The following is a 22519-nucleotide window of genomic DNA, read 5'->3' on the forward strand; positions in this document are numbered from 1 at the left end:
CCTCTATGGTTAGCTAGTGGAAAGCTCCGTTCTCTGACCTTCAGACAGGCTTTATTTGTACAAGCAAGGTGCCGGCACAGAATAGGGAGTATAATACTTAGTACACAAGCAGGTTTGGAGACTGCCAGCATCGTAGACAATGCTAGGTGGGATGATGGCCTCTCTGTGACTTCATCGCCTGGAAGGCTGGCTAGCCAGCCCACTAGATGACACAGCAAGCCCCAGGCTCAGCTGAGAAGCCTTGCTTTTGTGACAGAGGAAGATTTCATAGTCTTGGACCTGTGTGCACACTTGCCAACACATTCACAGACATCCACACAACTTACAAATAAAACATACAGGGAGACAGGCAAAGGCTTATGTGCAAATCAATGTCATTTGATGGGATGTGAGCGTCCACAGACCATGATATCCTGGGCGTGTGTCCTGGAACTAGCTCTCCCATGGATACTTACAGCTGTGGCAACCACGATGAGCTGCTGCTGTAAACTGATGGCTAGCTACCACAGATGCCCACCTAGCCCACTGTTTTGAGGGAAAGGTCCCAAAAGACGAAAACTTGGCGGGAAAGGTGTGCACTCAGGACACCAAGAGGAAACCCTCGGTCACTGGAGAAGCTGCCAGTGAAAGGTGGCAGGTAATGAGCTGCAAGACCAGACTAAAGGTCAGTCAGAGCCTGTGACACATGCACAACAAATCCCACCACTTTATCCTGAGATCTGTTTTAAGCAGTTCATAAACATAATGGGCTTATGACGGTTTACAGAAATGTGTGCTCAGGAATAGAGTTGCGGCCAATCTGTGAATACATAAATAGCCAACTGCTTAAATAGGCTGGCGGCACCCCGAGGAAGAACAGGCAGAAATCCAGATCTGTGCGCCTGATGCCCACGGACAACACACGGAACACTGCCTTCCTCGTAATACCACATGCCGCCAACTCTTGTGATGAAGACAGTGCTCTGTCGGATACTCCTCCTGCAAGGGAAGCTTGGGTTCTCCACACCAATGAGAACTGGGAGGGAATGCTCATCAGGGCTGGGTTCTACGACCTCCCAGCAGCTTGCATCACAGGTCAGAATATAAAACAGTAAGAACCAGCAGGTGAAGATGCTTGCTGGAGAAGCCTGGCAACCTGAGCTTGATCCTTGGAACCCAAATAAAGGAGGGAGGAGAGAACAGATCCCACAGAGCTACCTTCTGACTGCCACACACCACAGCATGTGCACAACTCCCACAATAATAAGAGAAGTGTAGCCACAGAGCTATGAATGAACGTGGGCCCACATGAAATAGGGTATCTGATCTTGATGAGCAACATCACTGTGAATACCCAAGAAAGAAGATGCTTTCCTAACAGGCTTTAAGGAATATGAAGTTAAGTTGTGTATCCCTGAGCCAAATGCCTGGAGTCTCAAGTGTTTCAGATTTTAGGTTTAGGATTGCTTAGATAGATCTTATTGGTTGGAATCCTTAATCCTAAATTGCTCAAATCTGAGACCTTATGGTTTCATGAACTTCAGATCATTCTGGATACTAGGCGCTCAACCTGTAATACCCACTGATTGTAACCTATGCAAGCAGGGGTCACTTTCCTCTTGCTGTGATAAAATACCACAGCCAAAAGCAACTCTAGGAAGAAAGGGTTCACGTTCCCTTCTGGTTTGTGTGGGGGGAAGTGGGCAGTGCTACACACCCCAAAGCTGGCTCCCCAAGCCACACTTCTTTTTGCAAGGCCCTGCTCGCTGAAGGTTCCACAGCCTCCCGAACAGCACCACCAAAGGAAATCAGTGATTTTGATACAAGACTCTCTGCTCCCCCTTTTTTTTTTCTTTAGAAGCGAGTGGGGTTTCTGCAATGGAAAGGGGTAGTCCATGGTAACAGCGGACATGAAGAAGGACAAACATTCAGAGCGGCAGCCAATGAAACATCATGCATGTGCATACGGAGAATGTCACACAGAAAATGACACAGAATCCAAGGATCCAATCAGACAGAGAGAACGCTGACACAGAGTAGTGCACAAAAGAAGCAAGCTTGGGAGTTGCGGTGTTTGACGAAACACGGGGATTCAGGAGTGTGCCTCCATCTGAGATGGGGCAGCCCATGTCTCAGTGTTCTACAGCTTTTGATTTTAGCACACTTATGAATACAACTCAGGTGTATGATTTCATTTTAGAAACGAGCTTGTATTTTCACGTATAAAGGCTTTGGTTCATTAAAATAAATAAACAAAGCCCAGCACTTGGGATCATTTCTTCCCCATTGGTGGAACTTATAAAGCAAACAGCTAGGCCAACAGGGCTCTTAATGCAAGTCCGGTGTGCTTGGCGCCTTTATTTCTAGCCCACGTTGCTTACAACGGCCTGTGGATTCTGGTAGTCAAAGGACTGATGCTTGAGTCATGGTCTCTACTTAAACTGCGACCATCTGGTGTAGTTTTCATGGCAGGGACCAACAAACTGGCCTTGAGTGTCTTTCTTAGCGGGAAGTCTACTTTTACATGGCTGATCCTTCTTCCCAGATTAACAGGAGGCAGGCCGCCCAAGGCCACTGCACAGGTTAAATAACCCTTTTAGTGAAACGCTTGACTTCCAGGTGATTATGTGCTCACTGTGTTCTAGCTTCAGAATGAATAATGTTTGTATATGTTTGGGGACACAGTCAGCAGGGCCATTCTCATCTGGTTTCCTAATGTGTTGTCTTCTTCTATTTTTTTTAATGTTCTCTAATTTCTCACTGCCCTAAATAACTTCAATAACTTCAAGAAGAAAGCAACCCAGGCCGGTTAGGAGATACTAAATCACATTTTAATCAATAAATAGGAACATTTGTTAACTACTTTTTAGAAGGGGGAAAAAATAGGAACATATAGCGAATTCCAAAGAAAATAACACCTTGAAAAGGAAGTGCCAAGGTCTTTTCCCTAAGTGTCATTCGTAGGATCACAGGTAACAAAATATTACTCAGAAAACAAAACAAAACAAAAATCCAAACAAAAAGCTTGGAATATTTTAAAGAATTCCAGATGTGTTTGAAATACAAAAATATTACTTTGCACACGATGTGGAAACATGATTCTTCAGCACCGGTGAGGATGGTCAGGCAAACCGATGAGCAGAGGGACCCTGCTGTAAACAGGAAGACTTCGCCATCTAAGTGCACATACATCATGGGCCAGGCTCACACCCCGGCTCAACAGCTCTTGCTCTGCTCTGTATCCCAGGGGATCTCTATCCCCAGGGGCCTCACCAGCTGCTTTCGGGTACCTTGGAATGGTGAGGATGTGAGAGGACAAGCCTGGGGATCTGACTCAGCTCCTGCTTGGTTTCTATCTCAGACAGTAGCTTTGTCTTCGGTGTGGCTCCATTTTCCACAACCCTAAATGGTCCCAGCTCCTAGGAGGTGGTGCTACCACAGTTTTTACTGATGCCCAGGGAACCGACCTCCTCTTTCAGCCTGCCAGTCACACCTGAGGTAAGGGGTCTCTGCTGCTCTTTCTCTTAATTACCCACTGAAGGGAATCCCTTGTGTCAATGTTTCCCCATGGAAACGCCTGCATGCTAAAGCATTAACTGGTTTCTCACGTCCCTAGGAAGGTCTGCATCCGAATCTGTCCTACACCGATGAAAACAACCACTCTACAAAGCAGCCACCTTTCCCAGGAGAGGAAATGAGCATTTCAGCTATATTTGTTCGTCAAGAACTGGAATTCTCTCTGCCAACTTAAAACTAAGACTTTGACTTTCCGTTAATGCCACCACCAGGAATTTCTCTCCAGAGGTCATTTTCATAGCATGCACTCAATGTGAATACCAGGGAACAGGAAATTAACCGTGAAAGGAAAGCACAAAGCCATCCAATGAAGACAATTATTTTAAAAACGTCTAGAAATCCAGAATATCAGATATTGCCAGAAACTTCCTCCCTGCTGAATCAATATACTTTCCCGAAATTAAATCTCTTTTTAACATTTCCAGATTATTTTGAGAGCATCAAAAAGATAAAAATAAAATAGCAACTAGACTCATGGATGAGTGGCTGCAGGCTCTCCGCTGGAAGGCATGGATGTCAACGGCCAAAGTAGAGCTCTTTGGTGAGCATGGACACCATGCAAGGGATCTGTTTCTTCTCATTGAAGCAGGGATCATCACACTGGGACTCGAAGTGCCGGGCCACCCTGTCGTTCACTCTGGTCAGGATCTGCATGATCTCCAGGTCTTTGCCATGCTCTTCCAGGATGGAACAGAGGGCCTGCACAAACCAGGAGCCTTTTCCTGGGTTCCTCCATGAGTAATAGCCTTCAGGCAGAGGGGCGGGAGGAGGAGGAGGAGGAGGAGGAGAGAGAGAGAGAGAGAGAGAGAGAGAGAGAGAGGAGATCCATTAGTCAACCTTGCGAGCTGTGTCACCCACTGGCAAGAATGGATGCCCAGCACTGTGGGCCTGGGTGCCTGGGTGTTTGGACATCGTCATCTTTTCTTCTGCATCAAAGTCACCAAATGGGAAATTTGGGAAATGCTTCATGGTGTGAGGACTATATAAAGATGCTCAAAATGCTTGGGGTATTCCAGCACGGAAACCAATAACAGATGAGGCCACTAAAGGCCAGGAGCTGTGGATACTGCCAGAGGACCTCCTGTGTCCGGGTGCCCGAGGAACCCAGGAGAGTGAGGTGTGTGGAGAGTACCCTGGGGGAGGCGCAGGACACTTGACCGCACTGAAACACCTCATCTCCCTTCTGGATGTGTGCTACTTTCTAGCCCCAGCCCAGGGAAGAGCTGCAGAGATTTCTGGGGTGTGTCTTTACTGGCAGGAGGCACGGAATGAGGGGTAGGAACGGTTGAAACACTGCAGGGGAAGAGCTGCTGGCTGCGTTAGGGGCAGAGTCCGGGGAGGCTCCTGGTCCAGGACGGCAGGCATTGCCGGGCAAGAAGTGTGCTTCTCACGGACCACACACGGTCTCTGGAAAAGACAGCTGACTCTGGTGGGTTTTCCTGGGCCTGGACCCAAAAGTCTTAAAAGGAAACCCTAGCAGACCCAGGTGTCACACCTGACACAGAGGAGCAGGTCCCCGGGAACCCAGGACCTCACAATCACAACAGCTGCTAGCTTTACCGCCTGAACTGTGCTGAGGTCCACTGGACTCTTAACCCCTGAGCATGGCTCCCTCCCTCCCGCCCTCTGTGACTTCCAACACCTCTGACTCAGGAATCTAAAATTGCTCCTTACACATGGGAAAGCTGGCGGGAAAGTCGACAGGTCAAGTTCCCACAGCACTTTGGCACGGCTGATGGAGGACTCACACCTGCCCATCCAAATGGTTACCATGGAAACCCTAAAGTGGAGGTCAGAGGACACAAGCCCAGACAGTCAGGCCCTGGCCAGCCTCAGCAGGTCGCCATGAAGAATGAGTTCTACAGGGCAATGCAATGACGTGGACTTTCAGTCACTGCCTTTGTGATGTTAAACGGTGTCCACCGTGTTGCCTAGTGCCTTAGACTAAGCACCAAAGTCACCAAACTGTGGCCCCTTCACCTGAGAGGGTGGGTACATGGCTGCCAACGAGAGCAAGAGCCAACACAAAGCTGTACTCGGTTCCCATGACGAGCTGCGCAGAGGCGGCCTCCTGATAAGGAACCCAGATCCAGTCACAGGAGACCTGGGCCCGCCACACTGTCACCCTTACCACCCAGTCACCGCGTACGCTTCAATGAGCAGGGGACACAGGATAGGAAGATACAGGGCAAAGTACCCTTAGGATTCTCGCCTGCAGTGAACGCACTGGCAGCCACCAGCCCAAGTCAGGAAGGAGCTGGACGGTGCTGCCACCCGATGATACACTCGTTTGTAGACAAGGTCTCACTCAACTCAGTGGCCTGGCAAGGATGCACGAACTATCACCTCCCGGGCTTGTGCTTGCTGACCTTTGGCCTCTAGGGGTACAAGGAACCATTTGCAAGTACAGATGTCATCCTGTGACTCTGACCTGAAACAGCTTCCTTGCATTTTTTTTTTTTTTTTTAAATTCAGGGCAAAGTTCAGGCTGCTTGACAGCACACACAGCCTACAACAGGCTCCTTTGCATACCCTCCAGAGGCTGCCACACGCTGAGCCTCAGACTGAACTGTGCCCCTATCCTCGAGGCTCCATGTTGAGAGGTCCCAGCCTGCAGTGAGATTGCCATCGTGGAATTAAGTTAACGAGGTCAGAAGGGTGGGTTCCTGCCCCAGTAGGATTAGTGTCTTTATGAGACCATACGCCAGAGTACTTCCTCTTGCATTTTCTCTGCCATGTGAGGAAGAAGGAAGCCTTTTATAAAGCCGGAAGAGAGTCCTCTTCTGAGACCAGTTAGTTGGTCATGAAATAGATGTCTGTTGACATATGCCAACTGGCATCTATGATCCATTCGTCTCTTGTCTAGAAAGCGCACTGGGCCATTTGGCCTAGAATGGAACGATGGCTGAGCTCGGGAGTCACTTACGGCAGTAATATGTAGGGGAGCCTTCCTTACTGGCCCCTGTAGAGGAGTTCGTCCTCTTCCTCCAGCCCCTAAAGACTTGCCTGAAGCATTTACAACTGGGTGTATTCACAATGATGTCTGCTAATCCTCTCAGGGCCAACCTGCCAAGAGTAGGAAGACCAGCATACTTTCTATCTCATACAGTGCTTGAGCATGTGATGTCAAGTTCCTCCCAGGACCCAGCCGTAGATCCTGCCAGAGCTGGGTTTCTTTTCTAGATGTACTGACTAATACCATGCTTTTGCAAAAGTCCTAAAGCTGGGGGATTCTCATTCTGCGAGGGTCTATGGACAACAAAAGGCTTGTACTGAACGCACTCTGGCAATCACAGAGCTTGGTAAACAAGAAGTCACACTCCGGGCATTGTGTGGTACCTGCCATAGTCACAGCATAAACGATCCTGGTCTGAGACAATACAGAGCATCTGGGTGCTGAAATCTGAGCCTGGCCACATTTTTGAAGCTCACCCAAGTTCAATTAATTTTTCAGCTGCAAAGAGCAACAATGACTTCCTCCATTAACTATACAATTATTATAAAGATGACGGGAGGGGGAAGTTGGTTTATAGTTATTTAAAATGGCATTCTTATAATAGCATCGTTACTTATATGTACAATTGTTGCTTACCGTGAAAGTCTTGTAATTACTAATACTAGTAAGTTATGCAAAAGGAGAGAAATCCACTTTGCTAGGGAGAGAAATGAATTCTGTGGTGGGCAGAATAATTGTCCTCGAAGATGGCCACGCCTAATCTGGAACCTGCGACTATGCTAACCCCCTACACGACAAAGAGGACGTTTTAATGTCATTAAAACGATACACTGGAGATGGGAAAAGTCCTGATTGCCCAGGCAGACTCAGTCCCAGAGAGTGAAGGAAGGACGAGGGGCTGGTAGAGCAGAGGGAGAGACAGAGGTCCGTGCAGAGCGAGCTGAGGTTTCTGGCATGTGATGGGAGAAAGGGCCTCAGGACAAGGGATATAGAGGAGGTTTCAACATGCTAGGAAAAAGAAGAAACATTTCCCTCGAAGCTTCCAGCAGAGAGTCAGCCAGGCAGATTCACTCAGGGATTTGGACTTCTAGAACACTGAGGTAAGATGTTTATATGACTTGAGTCATTCTGTCTGTAGGAAAGCCTGGGCATGAGCGGAAGTGTTTCAGACTTCAGAACATTTGGATAGGTTTGACGTTGACAATGGTTTTTCTTCTTTGTGTCTGTGTTACATGTTATGTGCCCCTGTTGGGTGTCTTCTTCTACTGGATCTCCACTTTTGTTTTCTGAGACAGACTCTTGGAGCTTGCCAACTCAGGTAGAGTGACAGGACAGTGTGCCTCTAAGGGTACTATGTGCAGGCCCAGTGCTGGCCTTACAGGCACACATCGCTACATTTGCCTTTTATGTCGGTGCTGGGGATTCAGTCCTGGGTCCTCATGCTTGAACTGTAAGCAGCCTACCCCATGAGCTACATTTCTAGTAAGGAAACACAACACCTGAAACGCTACAGAATCCAGGCTTTTGAACAGGGTACCGACACTGTTTCGAACTTGGAAACATTTTGAGTTAGAGTGCTAAAACTGTAATTAGCTACTGTAGCAAAGGAGACTAATACAGTGCCTGACTGCTGATGTAGGGATGTGGACTGGTGAGGTCAGCAGACAGTGGACAGGGTACCTGGAACTGTGGAGTAGGCGAAGAGAAAGTCAGCTTCCACTGGGATCTTGTACCGGGGATTAGCATCGGTTTCGTTGATAGGCCCGGAGTCGGCTTGGACCCCGTCATCGAGCTCCGTGCCTCGGCACGCCTAAAGCATATCAAAGAAGAGATCACACATGGGCTGGACCAAAACTGCTTGTGCCGTTCCTGCTGTGCCCCAGCAGCCCAGTGGATGAAGCGATAAGCACCTGGTTTGCGTCAAATTACAAAGCGAGGCAGAGTGATGGCTTCCAGAAATGAAGCAAGTGCCCGTGCCAACCAATTCTGGGCAGAACGCCCCAGCCCCACGGAAACCCAGCATCCCAGGCATCGCGTCTTGCCTCCCCACCCGACCCCGCCCCTGACCCCACCGGCTCTGTAAGCACCTGAATGAAGAAGAGTTTCGGTTTCTCTAACAGGGTTTTGCACCGATCCCCCCTAAAATGAGCCGTCAGATCCTTTATCGGCGTCACGCCATCCTTCCCGTAAATTAGATTCTCTTCTCCGTGGCTCAGCAGGACGCAGGCGAAGCAGGCTGAGTTGCTGTGGTCCTCCTCAGAGGCTGCAGGGGAGCAACGTTTGACACTGAAGGGCTCGGCTCCACAAACGGCTGAGTTCGGGGCCAGGGAAGAGCATGGCGTCCCCTTTTCAAAGGACAGGGTTGGGCCACCTCCCTGAAGGGACTGCAAACTGCTAGGGAGAATTCAAAGATTTCTCCCAGTCAGAACCCAGGGACCTATGGGACACTGGGGAGCAGAGGGGAATGGTGGTCCTGTGGGCTGATTCTACGGTGCCACTAATTAACCTCCATTTCCTCATCTGTCTGTAAAAAGAAAGAGGTGGTTATGGTAGTTACTAAATGAGTTCATATTTATTTACTTATTGACCACAGGGTCGCACTGTGTAACTCTGGCTGGCCTGGAACTTGCTATGTAGATCAGGCTGGTCTTGAACTCAGCCGACCTCTGCTTCCTGAGTACTGGGATTAAAGGTCTGTTCCGCCACACCCAGTCACTATTTTTAAAGTTAAAGTATTTGCTAAAGAAAAGGTTAGAGCTGGCATGAACAAGGGGGAGTTCATGGACACCAGACTGATAGCTGGAGACTAGAATAGGACTGACCCAGACCCCTGATCATGGGTGTCAGTTAGGAGGACTGGGCAGTCTATGGGGCCTCTGGTAGTGAAACAGTATTTATCCCTAGTGCACAAATGGACTTTGGGAGCCCATTCCACATAGAGGGATACTCTCTCAGCCTAGACACATGGGGGAGTGCCTGGGCCCTGCTCCAAATGATAAGACAGACTTTGAAGATTCCCCAATGGGAGGTCTCACCCTCCCCGGGGAGCAAGAAGGGGATGGGATGGGGGGGCAGGAGAGGAGAGGAGGGAGAGGGAACTGGGATTGACATGTAAAACAAGATTGTTACTCACTTAAATTGAAAAAAAAATATAGAAGGAAAAAAGAAAGAAAAGGTTAGGCCCAGCAGAATAAGCCAGTCACAAAAAGGGCTTCACTCTGGTGAGACACAAAATAGAAGGAGGGCGTCAGTGGCCAGGGAGGGAAATAGTGTGTGGTTCGTAGGTAGGTAGGTTGCTTTGGCTGTAGAAGATCAAAAGAATTCTAAAAGTGACTGCTTAACTCTGCTCAACTCCTCCCTTTAAAATGACTAAAACAGTGACTTTGTATTACACATCATTTATTACAACAGAAAACAGAATATAACCCTGACACACAGGCATATCCTTGTCTACTGTTGGACCAGTCACAGTAGCCAGCCCATCAACAGCGCAGGTAAGGAAAGCGTGGTCCATAAGCACAGCAGGGTCTGTAACTGAAATCACGACATCGGCAGGAAAACAGACGGAACCAGAAATCACTGCGTTAAGTGAAATTAGCTAGCCTTGACCCCAAAGACCCTGCGATTTCTCTGGTGTGTGGAGCCTAGTTTTAAAAGTATGCGAACACGTATGTGTGTGCCTGGATATGTGTGTAGGCAGGTTATAAAACTAGAGGAGGGACCCTGAGAGGGGACTGGAGGAGGCAAAGGAGCATGCAGGCTGAGAAGACAGGAAGGGGGCGGGGCGCTGTGGAGCGGAGTGGGGGGTGTGACTGGGAACAAAGCATAACCACGTGCATATGAAACCCACTACAATGCACGCTAAACGAGAAAGTCAACAGGAAAAAACCAGATAGCTGTCAATACAGGGATCAGGAAAGGAACCACAGAGCACACCGCCGGCCGGCTTGGCTTCAATTTATCCATGGCCATGACACTAAAAACCTACTGGTTAATTCCAAATTAGCCACAGGGGGGAAAATATTTAGAATTTCAGGGATACTGCCTGTGTACCGGCACTCATCCAGGTACTTTAGGTGAATCATATGTACTTTTGAAGATTTATTTTATATTTAACTGTGTGTGTGTGTGTGTGTGTGTGTGTGTGTGTGTGTGTGTGTGTGTAAGGGCAGTATACACTCTTAATCACCGCTGACCGCAAGAAGTTAATTAAAAGGAAAATAAGGAAGATTACATAAAACCTTTCTTTTTCAGATATGTAGTTAAAAGCTGAGCCCTCTGCTGTCTCTAGGTCCCTGTCTAATGAACAGGTAGCATTCTAGTGTCAGACACTTACCCCAAGTGTGGGAGTAACCCCCAGTGGCTTCCCTTAAGGCAACCCATGGCTATGGACAGCAAGTGCCTTAGGCATGTCCAACCCATGGCTATGGACAGCATGTGCCTTAGGACAGCCATGAGCTCAGGCTCAATGCAAACTGGGAACCTTACCTAAAACATGGTCTTCTAGGATTGATTTTGTAACTCTACGTGGTTCACGAGCATGAGCTTTACAGATGCTAATGTCACTGTCACAATGTTAAAAGGCCTGGTATAGAGTAAACACACCTCTCCTAGATATGAGCACAGCTCTTAAAGTCTGATCTGGTCCCTAATTCACTCTGCAGCCTCTCTCTCACCCTTCCCAAAGTCTACCAACACAATCACAATCTACAGCCCACATCACAGGGCCCAGATCCTGTTCCTCTAGACACAGGACGTAGGACAGACAGGGACGGCTCGCACTCACCTTTCCTAAGCAGGTCTTGCATCTTTGCACAAGAGCAGTCATTGTAGACAATCACTTCGAAACCCAGACTTCGGAAGCACTTGAAGAGGGCCTCTGCGTCTTTGTCCGTCCCGTTCCGGACATCCATACCTGTGGGGGGAAAGCAAGGAGAGAGGATGAGCAACGTCACGGGCAGGTTCTGGTCAGATCAGGTGCCGGGCAGCGCTTCAACACCGGTGCCGGAAGCAGAGAAGCACCTTCCGATGTTACAGCTTAAACACACAAGGACACCAGGGGCAAAGTCAAGAGGAGGGAGGGGCTCTGCCTCCCAACAAGAGGGACTTCCTCATGGTAACAGGAAACCACCAGGGTCTTGTGATGGCCAGTATTGGCTGCCAATGCCACGAACTAGAACCAGCCCATCAAACGGGCCATTTTATTATAGCAATAGGGAAAGAAACTAAGACAGTCTCCTCGAGTCTCAGCACTCTGTTAGCTACAGCACACGGCAGGACCTCAGACAGAAAATTCTCTGCATCCCTCTCTCCTGGACATGGGATACCGCTGGCAGAGGGTTTGGCACAGCCGGGCTCTCATGAGTGTTTGGTGTGATGTGGACAAAGTTGAAGGGTGGGGGAGGCTGGCCCTGCCCAGCACCCACCTGTCACTTTGTCGAAATTCTTGTTGTTTATGATGATGCATTTTCCCATCTTCTCGAAATCCATTCTGTACAGGTATGTGGGCACTCGGTCCCGGGTGGTCCTGACGGGGCACGCAGAGGCATTTTTCTTCTTTTTCCTTGGGTTACAGAAAGTCAGTTAGAGGCACTGGAAGCAGTCTGGGCAGCTGTGTGCTCAGGGAAGCCACGGTATTTGTGAAGAGAAGACCCGTGGTGGGCAGACAGCTCTGTTTAACTGTCATGCTTAAATGGAACAAAGCTCCAGGGTAAATTTCAATAGATGCCAGAAAGTGCAAACTGCAGTCACAATGTGCCTCCCAGAGTGGCCACGGTGTGAGAATGGCTGGCTCAGCATCTGCCATGGACTTGTGGGGCCAGTGCGGACCTATCAGGGTATCCACTGTGTCCCAAACTTACACAAACCTCACAGCACAACAGCCGCCCTGGGTCGGGCAGAGGTTTTACTAGAGGACAGGGTCACACTGTGCATCGTGCCGCAGAGAGGAAATAACCCGCGGTCCTGTTACCATAAGTGGCCAAACTGAGGAATACTCACGAAACAGAGCGACACAGAGACCAAATGAACCAGGACAACATGAGGCACACACACGGCAACCATCAAGGAACACAGCAAAGAGCCAGTACATGAAGGATTACACAGGCGTGAGCGCCTCGTACAGAGTCCGGAGAGACTTCGAAACCAGAGGACCATGAACACCTTGGGGGGTGCCAACCCTGTTTATTTCAGGAAGGTGCTCCGTGGATGTGCTGCAGGCATGTGTGCATGTGTGTGCACAAGTGTGCTCACCTGAGTGTGCTGGTAGATGCCACCAATGTCAGGTGTCTTCCCTCTGTCGCCTGGATCCACACCCCGCTAGTGCTTGGGTCACAGACCCTTGTTGCCATGTCTAACTTTTATGTGGGCGCAGGAGAACTCAGGTGTGTAAGCTCCCACGCAAGTTCTTTACCCACTGAGTCTCCTCTTACACACTCGTATTTTCTTTTTTACACATTGGTGGCGGTTATACATATATGCCCACTAAAGTTCACATATGTAGACACCTTTCTGTGTAGATGAATATTTTACTAGTGGGGGACGGGGGAAGCAATGTTTAAAAGACCTGTGGTTTTTTTTTTTTTTTAAAGATTATTTCCCCCCCCCCCCACAAACTGTGGTTCTATTGAGCAAAACCACCCAGGTATTGTGGTGACAGCATGCACATCACAGGGTGGGCAGAGGACGGAGTGGGATGGAGTCTTGCGCATCCCCTCTCCAAAGTGAGCTTCACGGAGGCGAGTTTCATCCGATCTGAAAATCACCAAAGCACCCCACATCTATAACGACGCTTGCCATGTAATGTGCTGAGTATATATTCCTTATACGGCTCTCCCCAAAGACAGTCGAGTCAAGGAGTCGGCACGTGACACCCATGCACCTTTGAGGTCAGTATGTGGAGCTCCCCTGGACTCTTCTCCATACCAGTCTCTCGGCATCTCTGAAAGGCCGTGTTCTCTCTCCTCCCAACTCCTCCTGCGGTCCGGGTAGCACATGAGTTCACTATCCCCAACTACCCATTCTTTCCTTTCCCTGTACCTGAGCACAACTGCATCCTCCACCTTTGCAAGGTCAGGAATCTTCCACAGTGCAATTTCATTTTAAAGAGCATCACCCAGAAGCTTCCCCTTTTGTCTGCCCATGCTTGTCTGTGATATATTGTTCATGGTGATATATTGCTTATGATCTAATGAAGCTTGCCTGGAGATCAGAATTGAAAGCTAGCCACAGCCATGGAAGTGGGGCATTGGTGGCCACACCTTAAATCCCAGGACTCAGGAGACAGAGGCGGGTGGATCTCTCTGAGTTCAAGGCCACCCTGGGCTACACGAGAGTGCATCAGTCTAAAAGAGAAACAGAGCTCACAGCTTTAATCTGAGCACTAGAGAGATTATAAGGGGCTCAGTGCAGTCTGAGATTTGTCGAGGAGCAGTGCAGTCTGGAGATGCAATCAGAGGTTTGGTGGATCGACCCTTCGGTCTGATTATCGGTAGAGGTGAGAGCTCTCTAGTGGCTTGGCCACTCTGCTTCTCATCTTCCTGTCCTTAGAAAATAGGACACTGGGCTTGGGGTAGATAGAGTCCTGCCAGTGAGTCACAGGGCATAAGCCAAGTGAGGTTCCGTACGTGTCACAGGGCAGGGGCAGAATTTACCTCTCACTGCCACCTTCTCAGTGGTCCTACAGATGGTGTTCCCTGTGTGTCATTAAAATGCAGATGCCCCCACCGCAGGAGCTTTCTGTTCAGTAGATGTATGGGAGGTGGGTAGGGGCCCACAGGTATCAATAACAATTGACATTTGTCGGAGCCCATGGAGCCTGCTAAAACTCCTAGCTGCATCTCCTCATCGACTCTTAATTCAACTCATAGGTGGGTAGTTACCACCAAGATTCCATTTAAAGGCGAATGATGGAGGCTGCAGTGGGCGGTTAACTGGGGTGGGCGGTTAACTGGCTGGCTTCGGGGAGAGTGAGCACACACTATGTCCAAGTGTGTGGACTACAGACTTGTCACTCATTGGACAATGGTGACCCTCAGATGGGACCAAGCACAGACAGCCTTCTGTTTTCAGAGAGGTCATCCATGGTTTCAGCTGTGGTGATGTATTATTTATGATTTATTAAAGCTTGCCTGAGGATTCAGAAAAGCAAAGTTAGCCTCATGCGATAGGGATCAGGCAGTGGTGGCACACACCTTTAATCCCAGAACTCTGGATTAAGAGGTAGATGGAGTCTCTGTTAGTTCAAGGTCATCATGGCCTACACAAGGGTGAGGAGTAACAGAGCTTTAATCTCAGCGTCAGGGAGGTCTATGAGACTGGAGCAGGGTCTCGGAGCTGCATTCAGTCTCAAGATTCTCCGGCCATGTTGGGGAGAGCAAAGCAATCTGGATTTAGTCTGAGGTTTGGTGGAGCCAGGATCACGTGAGCTAGAGGTGAGAGCTAGTGGCCGGCTGCTTTGCTTTTCTGATCTTCAGTTTAAAGCTTGAATGCCAATATCTGTGTGTGTGTGTGTGTGTGTGTGTGTGTGTGTGTGTGTGTGTGTGTGTGTGTCATCTATCTAGGCCTCAGGATTCACAAAGTGGTGTGCAGGGGACCCCTGGGCAGAGTTCACTAATTCCAGCTCCCAGGCCCCACAGCTGGGTCAGCAGCTGCCTTGGGGAAAAGGGAGGTGTGGAGGTTTGATCTTCTCAGTGGTAAACACAGCCCTTGTTATCACTTAGGGTTGAACAGGGTAAGGCTCCTGAAAGTGCTTTGAAACCTATCCAGTTTAAAACAGACACAGCCTTCTTTCCCTTGTTAACACCTGCCACCTACAGGCCAGGAACTGAATAGGGTCAGTGCACACTCCCAAGGTCCAGCTGGGATGGGATTCCCCATGAATCAACCCTCCTGGTGTGTGCTTCCTCTACACATCGCCCTCTGAGCAAACACTGCCTTTGATGCTGCCATCCAGGGCAAGGTCCTCTCATCTCTCAGTTTACTTCTGGGGAAGCTGGTGCATAATCCAAGACCTTTCTTAAACCAGTTCCCCTAACCCTCAACAAAGGCAGCTCTGGGGTCGGCTTTATCCAGCATTTTCTGTGACTCCTTGGAAAAGACCAGAATGGAAAGAAAATGAGAGGAAGCTTAAGGCTGAGTAGGAGTCGTAGCATATCAAGCTCATTTTAGGGCACAATTCCTGCACCCAATAGCTGACTGAAGGCCACCCAAGGGCTATGGCAGTGTGTCCCCCAGGCTGGAGGACACACTTTATTCAGGACAACCTGGGTAGGCACAGTAGAGACACAGTTCTGCTTCTGTGTTCTGTGCTGAGAATTTCGGGGGTGGGGGGCTAGCGAGGTGGTTCAGCAGGTAAGAGGTGACCTGAGTTTCGATCCCTGAACTCCACATGGCGGGAAGGCAAAACTAACTACAGCAAGCTGCCATCTGGTCTCCACACACAAACCACGGCACACGCATGTACATGCATGCATAGGTGCTTCCTGCCACACATGAATCGTAATGTAAAAACCCAGTGGTTTCTAGGATGACAGGCATGGCCGTGGCCCTTAATTCTAGCTGTCATTACTCATCCCCAGTAATGAGCAAAACAAAACCAGCAAGCATCTTTTGTAAGACAAAAAAGAGTAGGCAAGAATGTTAAATGGGAAAACAAAGGCCTCTGCTTCCGTAAGAACAGAACCTGCACATTACTTCACTATTTAAAAAAGTAGCTATTTATTTGATTAAAAAAAAAAAAAAAGGAACAAGCTTGGGGAATAAGAACACACATGCTGTAAAGACAATAGCGCATGGTTACAAAAAGTCCCTAAAAGTTGAATTGCAAATGATGTGCTGTTCTAAATCCCTGGTAAATATCCCGGAAGAGTGGGAGGAACAATTTCCCTCCCCGAACCTGCCCCTAAAGAGAACTCCTCAAAAAGTTAAAAATTGTAATTATTTAGTATGTGTGTGTACAAGCATGCATATGCCATGGCATGCCTGTGGAGGGCATGGGACTGGCTCCCTCCCTCTGTTTCTTAGGGATTGAATTCAGGTCATCAGACTTAGTGACAAACACCTTTACCCACTCAACCCTCTCCTCAGCTGCAAACTTTTATTTTTTTTTAAAGGAAGCCAAATCTCCTCCTCTTGATGATTCGGGTTAGTCAATATCAAGGACTCCTTACAACTCAAATAGCTTTCAAGCTGTTCAAGCCAGGTATGCCCAGATCACAGATGCACACCAGAGGGTGACCATCCACCCGATTCACACCACAGATGCACACCAGAGGGTGATCATCCACCCAATTCACACCGCAGATGCACACCAGAGGGTGACCATCCACCCGATTCACACCACAGATGCACACCAGAGGGTGACCATCCACCCAATTCACACCGCAGATGCACACCAGAGGGTGACCATCCATCCGATTCACACCACAGATGCACACCAGAGGGTGATCATCCATCCGATTCACACCACAGATGCACACCAGATTGTGACTTTCCAGCCGATTCCATCAAATTTACCTTCCCAAGAAGAGCCAGCTCTGGGCAAGCAACTCTTGCATCAGCTACAGCTCAGATAAACAAAGAAACGGAGGAAGTGACTGTTGAGACAGCATCAAGACTGAACCAGGGGGGGAAAAAAAAAAAGAAAAAGAGGAACACCCAGGGTTCGATGCACACAATTTCTGCACGAATGAGTGTGAGACCGTCACCTGCCAATTAATAGCTCTGTAGTTTGGGGCACCCTTTTCTCTGTATTTCTCTCCCTTACACACCCGTTAGCCCTTAGAAACTTGGGGTGGCCATTATATTGTACACACTAATTGCTCAGCCTGTTCCCCTGACCATTAAGTGATGGCCACAGTCTCTCACAAGAGGTTAAAATGAGAATTTTCAGGGGCCACGTTTCAGCATGTGGCCTGGGAAGCCAAGAGGACGGGCTGGCAAAGGAGAGGATGGGGAAGAATTGTGGAATGTTTATCTGCACTGTGAAGATGAGTCTCTGCCTTCCGACTGGTTCAATTAAAAAGCTCAATGGCCAATAGGTAGGCTGGAGAATATAGGCGGAACTTGTGGGCAGAGAGAAGGGGAGAAGAAAGATGGATTTCTCCAGCAGATTTGGAGCAAGTTGGATGTGCCATACTGGGAAAAGGTAAAGGCCACAGGAGCAGGTTAATTTGTGTTGTGACAGCTAGTTGGGGACAAGCCTAAGCTAAAGGCCACGCTTTCATAATTAATAAGACGTCTCTGTGTTGTTATTTTGGGGGCTGGTGATCTAAAGATCATCTAATAAGGAAGCTTGCTACATTTGGTGCCCAACATACAGCAGGTGAATCCACACAGGGCCTGAAAAGGCTGGATGAAACGTTCTGAGTAGGCTGAATGCTCACTGCGAACAGGCTGTACAGAGGTGTGGCTATTTACAGAAGCGCTGGTACGGTTTGGCTCACATCGTCAGAGAAAGCTGCAGATGTGTAAACCGTCAGATCCAGATGGGGAAAACCTCTAAACAGATGCAGTATGCTTAAAAATGTGCTTAGATGCTTAAGAAAAAAAAAAATGGTCACAGACAGTCATAGAAAAAAATAGTTTAAAAATAATAAAGTCTTCAAAGAGAATAATATGACACAAAAGTAATATAAAGAGAGTAAAGTAATATAGGATAATTAAGAAACGCAGGAGTTAGTCATCTATAACAAGGTCAAACAGAGATATAGTTCAGATAGACAGATGGTCTTCAAACATTCCAGAGACATAGAGAATCTGGCAGTTAAGATGTTTTAATAACATAAAGCTTTCCATGACCGTGAGTTATGTCTGCTCCTGACAGCACCAACCAACTTCTAAACAGGATGACGGGCATCTGTGAACCTCCAAATGGAGTTTGCTTTCAACGTGATAAAGCCAGACATTTGGGCAAGAAACTGCCCTTGCCTCCACTACTGATAATATACTGTCAAAATTGGACAAGTAGGACACAAAAGAAGGTGACTGCCTGACTCTGCCAAGACAAGGTAGGGCGGTCCTTCATTCCCACGCCACAGAGAACTCTGTGGGGCTTCTAGGCCTGTAGGCCTTAGTGGACGCCAGACATTACAGAGGAACCTCAGGCGACTGTCCAAGCTAGCTGTCATTTCTATAGTTTGGGAAGTCACTTGCTTTGCATTTCCCATTTAATCAGGTAATATTATATCCTTCTTGGGTCTTTGATGGGGTGGGAGACTAGATAGTTATAATCACATTTTTCTTGTTACCAAATTCAGCAAAGAAACTTACATAAGGGATGTAAAGTTTATAAGGTTGAGAAACACAAAAGCTTAAGTTGTTTATCTAAGAAAATGTTTTAAGATCTAAAAAGGTATTTTTAGGATGGTAATACAAGTTATGATAGAAAGTGGTTTAGATATAAAACTTGGAACTCACTACGATAGGATAGATAATACGATACTTTCTCCAAATTTGCCAAATACGTATATAAATCTTACTTGATAATTATTCTTATTGTATATAATTTCACTTTGTTAAAGTTAAAAACCTTTCCAGCTGGGTGTTGGTGATGCACACCTTTAATCCCAAAACTGGGGAGGCAGAGGCCAGCCTGGTCTAAAAAAGTGAGTTTCTCTTGAAAAAACAAAACAAAACAAAAAAAAAAAAAAAAAAAAAAGGAAAGAAAAGAATAATAAGAACAATAAAGTTAAACATTTCCTTCTTTTAGAGGATACATGATAATTGTTCTTATTATATATAGTTTTATATGTTAGAGTTAAAACCTTTTCTGTTTTTGAGGCGGTGGGGGGGGGGAATGTTGAGACAGGATTTCTCTCTGTAGACTAGGCTGGCCTCCAACTCACAAAGATCCACCTATCTCTGCCTCCTAAGTGCTGGGATTAAAGGTGTGTGCCACCACCACCCAGCTAAAACCTTTGCTTTTTATTGAGACTAAAAAGGGGGAAATGTGGAATAGTATTTTTGTACACTGTGAAGAAGTGTCTTTGCGAAGCCACCTTCTGATTGGTTTAATAAAGAGCTGAATGGCCAATAGCTAGGCAGGAGAGGCTAGGTGGGGCTTCCAGGGAGAGAGAGAGAGAGAGGAAGAGGAGGCAGGTTTGGCCAGCAGACTTGGAGCAGTTCAGATGCCCTGTACTGAGAAAAGGTAAAAGCTATGTGGCAGAATGTAGATTAATAGTGACAGGTCAATTTAAGTTATAAGAGTTAGATGGGAAAAATCCTAAGCTAAGCTAAGGCCAAACTTTTATAATTAATATCCTTTTCCAATTCACATTAAGTCTGCATGTAATGATCAATGGGGCTGTGGACATGCTCAGTGGTTAGGAGCAGTTGCTGTTCTGGAGGACCCAACTTTGGTTCCCAAAACCTCAGTCAGGTGGCTCACAACCATCTCTAGCTTCCATTCCAGGGAATCCATGCTCTCTTCTGGACTACACAGGCACCAGTACACATGTGTAATCACACACACACACACAAACACACACACACACACACAGAGAGAGAGGAACAAAAACAAAAGTTTAAAAAGATGCAGCCGGCTCAGCGGGCAATGGAAACTCCATCCCAGGTTTCCCAAAGGTCCCTTGTGGTTCCTTCCTGACTCCACATGCTCAGGCCCACAGTGAGTTCACAAGGCAGAATCATGCTTTGCCCAGCTGTCCACCTTCCTCTGCACACAAGATTCCTAACATCTGACCACTGGCTCAGGAAGGACCCCGAAGCCACACAGTCTCCCAATCTGATGCCTTGTTACCTCCATGTTACCTAGACATGCTCTCCCGCCCTCTTCTTCCAAGTGAGTTTTAAATAACAATGAACAACCAAAAGAGAAATCCACGTTTGTCTCTGCGCAGAGCTAGCTATCCAGTGGGTTTCTGTTGCCTAGAAAGATGCTAACATCCTGGCCACCGCTGAGTATGCGGCTGAGCCACATACCATCCTTTCTTTCTCCAGTCACCCCAGTCTGGAAAACCATGGACTTGTCCAGCTTCTGCCCGCCACAGGCGCTTGCCATCACTCTTTCCTGTGCCCAGCCTCTCATGGCGTCACATCTCCTTCATGTTACCAGGGCTTCTGACCCGTCTTTCACCATCCATTCTGGGTCTTGCCTGTTTCAGCGTGTGCATCACGTCTCCTGACCTCAGTTGCACAGTCCCATCTGTCCTGCTAGAGGGCAAAGAGTTTTATTTCTCCCTCTCCCTCCCTCTCTCATTTTTACTCTCCATATGTTGCCTAGGCTGGTCCTGAACTCCTGGGCTCATCACGGCAACCAGCTGAGGGTAAACCTACAAAGGCCGGACTCAGACTAACTGCCTGGTGTCTCCACATTGCCTGGGTAAGCATCCTGTTCACCTGTGGGCCAGCCAGGAACTTCAGGTGAGCAGAGGGCAGACACCCGAACCCTTCCACCACAAGGTCTGAAGGGAACTGGCTTCATCGATGGGGTGTTCCGAAAGTTCTGGAGAGCCAGGAATGGTGGTCTGCCTTGGGTCTTTCCTCCGTGTTTGGAAGGTTTTCAGACTGAGGTGATTTCTCTCCCAACCCTTTCTCTGCTCCCATCTCCAGTTTTGGACCTTTGGGACACGAGGTTACTAAGAGCCTCCAGGCAGGCAAAAGCATCTTTCTTGGCACCGTGCTCACATGCAGCCAGCAGGGCAGGAATGTGTCCACTGGCTGGCTCAACCTCATCTGTGCCGGCAGCACAGATGTACAGGACCCGTGGAGGCCACAGAGGAAATCAGATTCCCGGAACTGGAGTTAGAGATGGATGTGAGCCGACACGTGGGCACTGGGAATGGAACCCGGGTCCTCTGGAAGAAAAGTGGCTCTGAACTGCTGAGCCACTGCTCCTGTCCCAGAGGAAGACTCTTAAATCATAATCACACCTTCAGCAAAGAATGAGGACGCTCCCACGGAACCAGCAAGAGGCATCGAACATGGACCCAAAGAGAGGCGTAGACAAGAGCTGCATGCTCCAGGAGAATACGGTATTTTCAGATTGGCTTGTTCACATCTCCAAGAGAGTCTGGAAGATGGTGTGATAGAGACAGCCATAGAGTCTGGGGTAAGACTGACCGCTTGAATCCCCGCTTTACCACGCAGGTGTGTGGTCACGGACTCAGGCTGCTCACTTCCCTCTGCTCAGATCCTTTCCTTTGTGAAGCAGATGAAAACAGCTTCTACTTCAGAGCTGACAGTCAAGTTAAGATCCACAAGTGTGGCATGCAGTTAGAAACGTCACTAAGTGTCTAGCTGTGCTGTGCCATCAAGAGAAGACACCGTTTCCACGCTCCTGGTGGCCATCGCACTCTCCTGTGGGACGGAAGACGGCATGCTGCTCGGTATGGTCGCTGGCCTCTCTCTACACGGCCTCCAGTGTTCAGCCCCATCCCTCTGGCAGCAAGGCCTTCTGGGAGATGCCTCTCAGCAGCCACACAGATGAGGTGGAGTCCCCCAGCACTGACAGCAAATTGAACATTATGTCACTTTACCATCAGTCAAAAGAGACCTGGGACATTCCAGTGTGATGTCATCTCAGAGCCCTGGTCTTTATACCATCAGGAGTCCCGATGTGTGAGCATAGGAGATTCAAATTCAGGTCCTCAGGCTTAAACAGCAGGGACTTTATTCACCTCTCTGGGTCTCTGGCTGAGGATTTCCTAACCCAGTTCTTATCAACTTCCTGTTCTATGCCCATCTCACACACGCACACACTTCCTCTCCCTTTGTTAATTCTCTGCTGACAAAGCTACACACCCATAGTGTCAGTCAGAGGCGTTCTTCAGGCCTAGTCCTAGCTGCTAAAAAGGAGCCATCTCCTGCCTCACATCAGCAGCTGTGGCCAAGCAGATCTCTGGACAGACAGGTGTCACTGGACAGAAGAACAGGCTCTCGGGACTCCTGGAGACTGCGCTAATTAATTAGCTCCCTGTAGAAGGCAGCAGGTCCCCAGCAGGGGCAGGGGAGGAATAAGATGCTTTGAAAGATCCAGATTAGGGACTGGCC

General features: G+C 48.3%; 1 protein-coding gene across 1 annotated transcript in view; it reads right to left on the reverse strand.

Annotated features, from left to right (window-relative positions):
- Positions 1-3858: 3858 nt before the first annotated feature.
- Casp7 (caspase 7) overlaps positions 3859-22519 on the reverse strand; it is a 35546-nt gene continuing 16885 nt past the window's right edge. The window contains exons 3-7 of the mRNA XM_051199838.1: positions 11938-12074; positions 11298-11426; positions 8599-8774; positions 8192-8321; positions 3859-4301 (exon numbers count right to left, since the gene is read on the reverse strand). Of these exons, the coding sequence (XP_051055795.1) occupies positions 4072-4301; positions 8192-8321; positions 8599-8774; positions 11298-11426; positions 11938-12074 (802 nt within the window). The 3' untranslated portion in view covers positions 3859-4071. The remainder of the gene's footprint in view (positions 4302-8191; positions 8322-8598; positions 8775-11297; positions 11427-11937; positions 12075-22519) is intronic.

This window comes from Phodopus roborovskii, unplaced genomic scaffold, assembly GCF_943737965.1.
Source record: "Phodopus roborovskii unplaced genomic scaffold, PHOROB, whole genome shotgun sequence".
In the NCBI taxonomy this organism is placed as follows: Eukaryota; Metazoa; Chordata; class Mammalia; order Rodentia; family Cricetidae; genus Phodopus; species Phodopus roborovskii.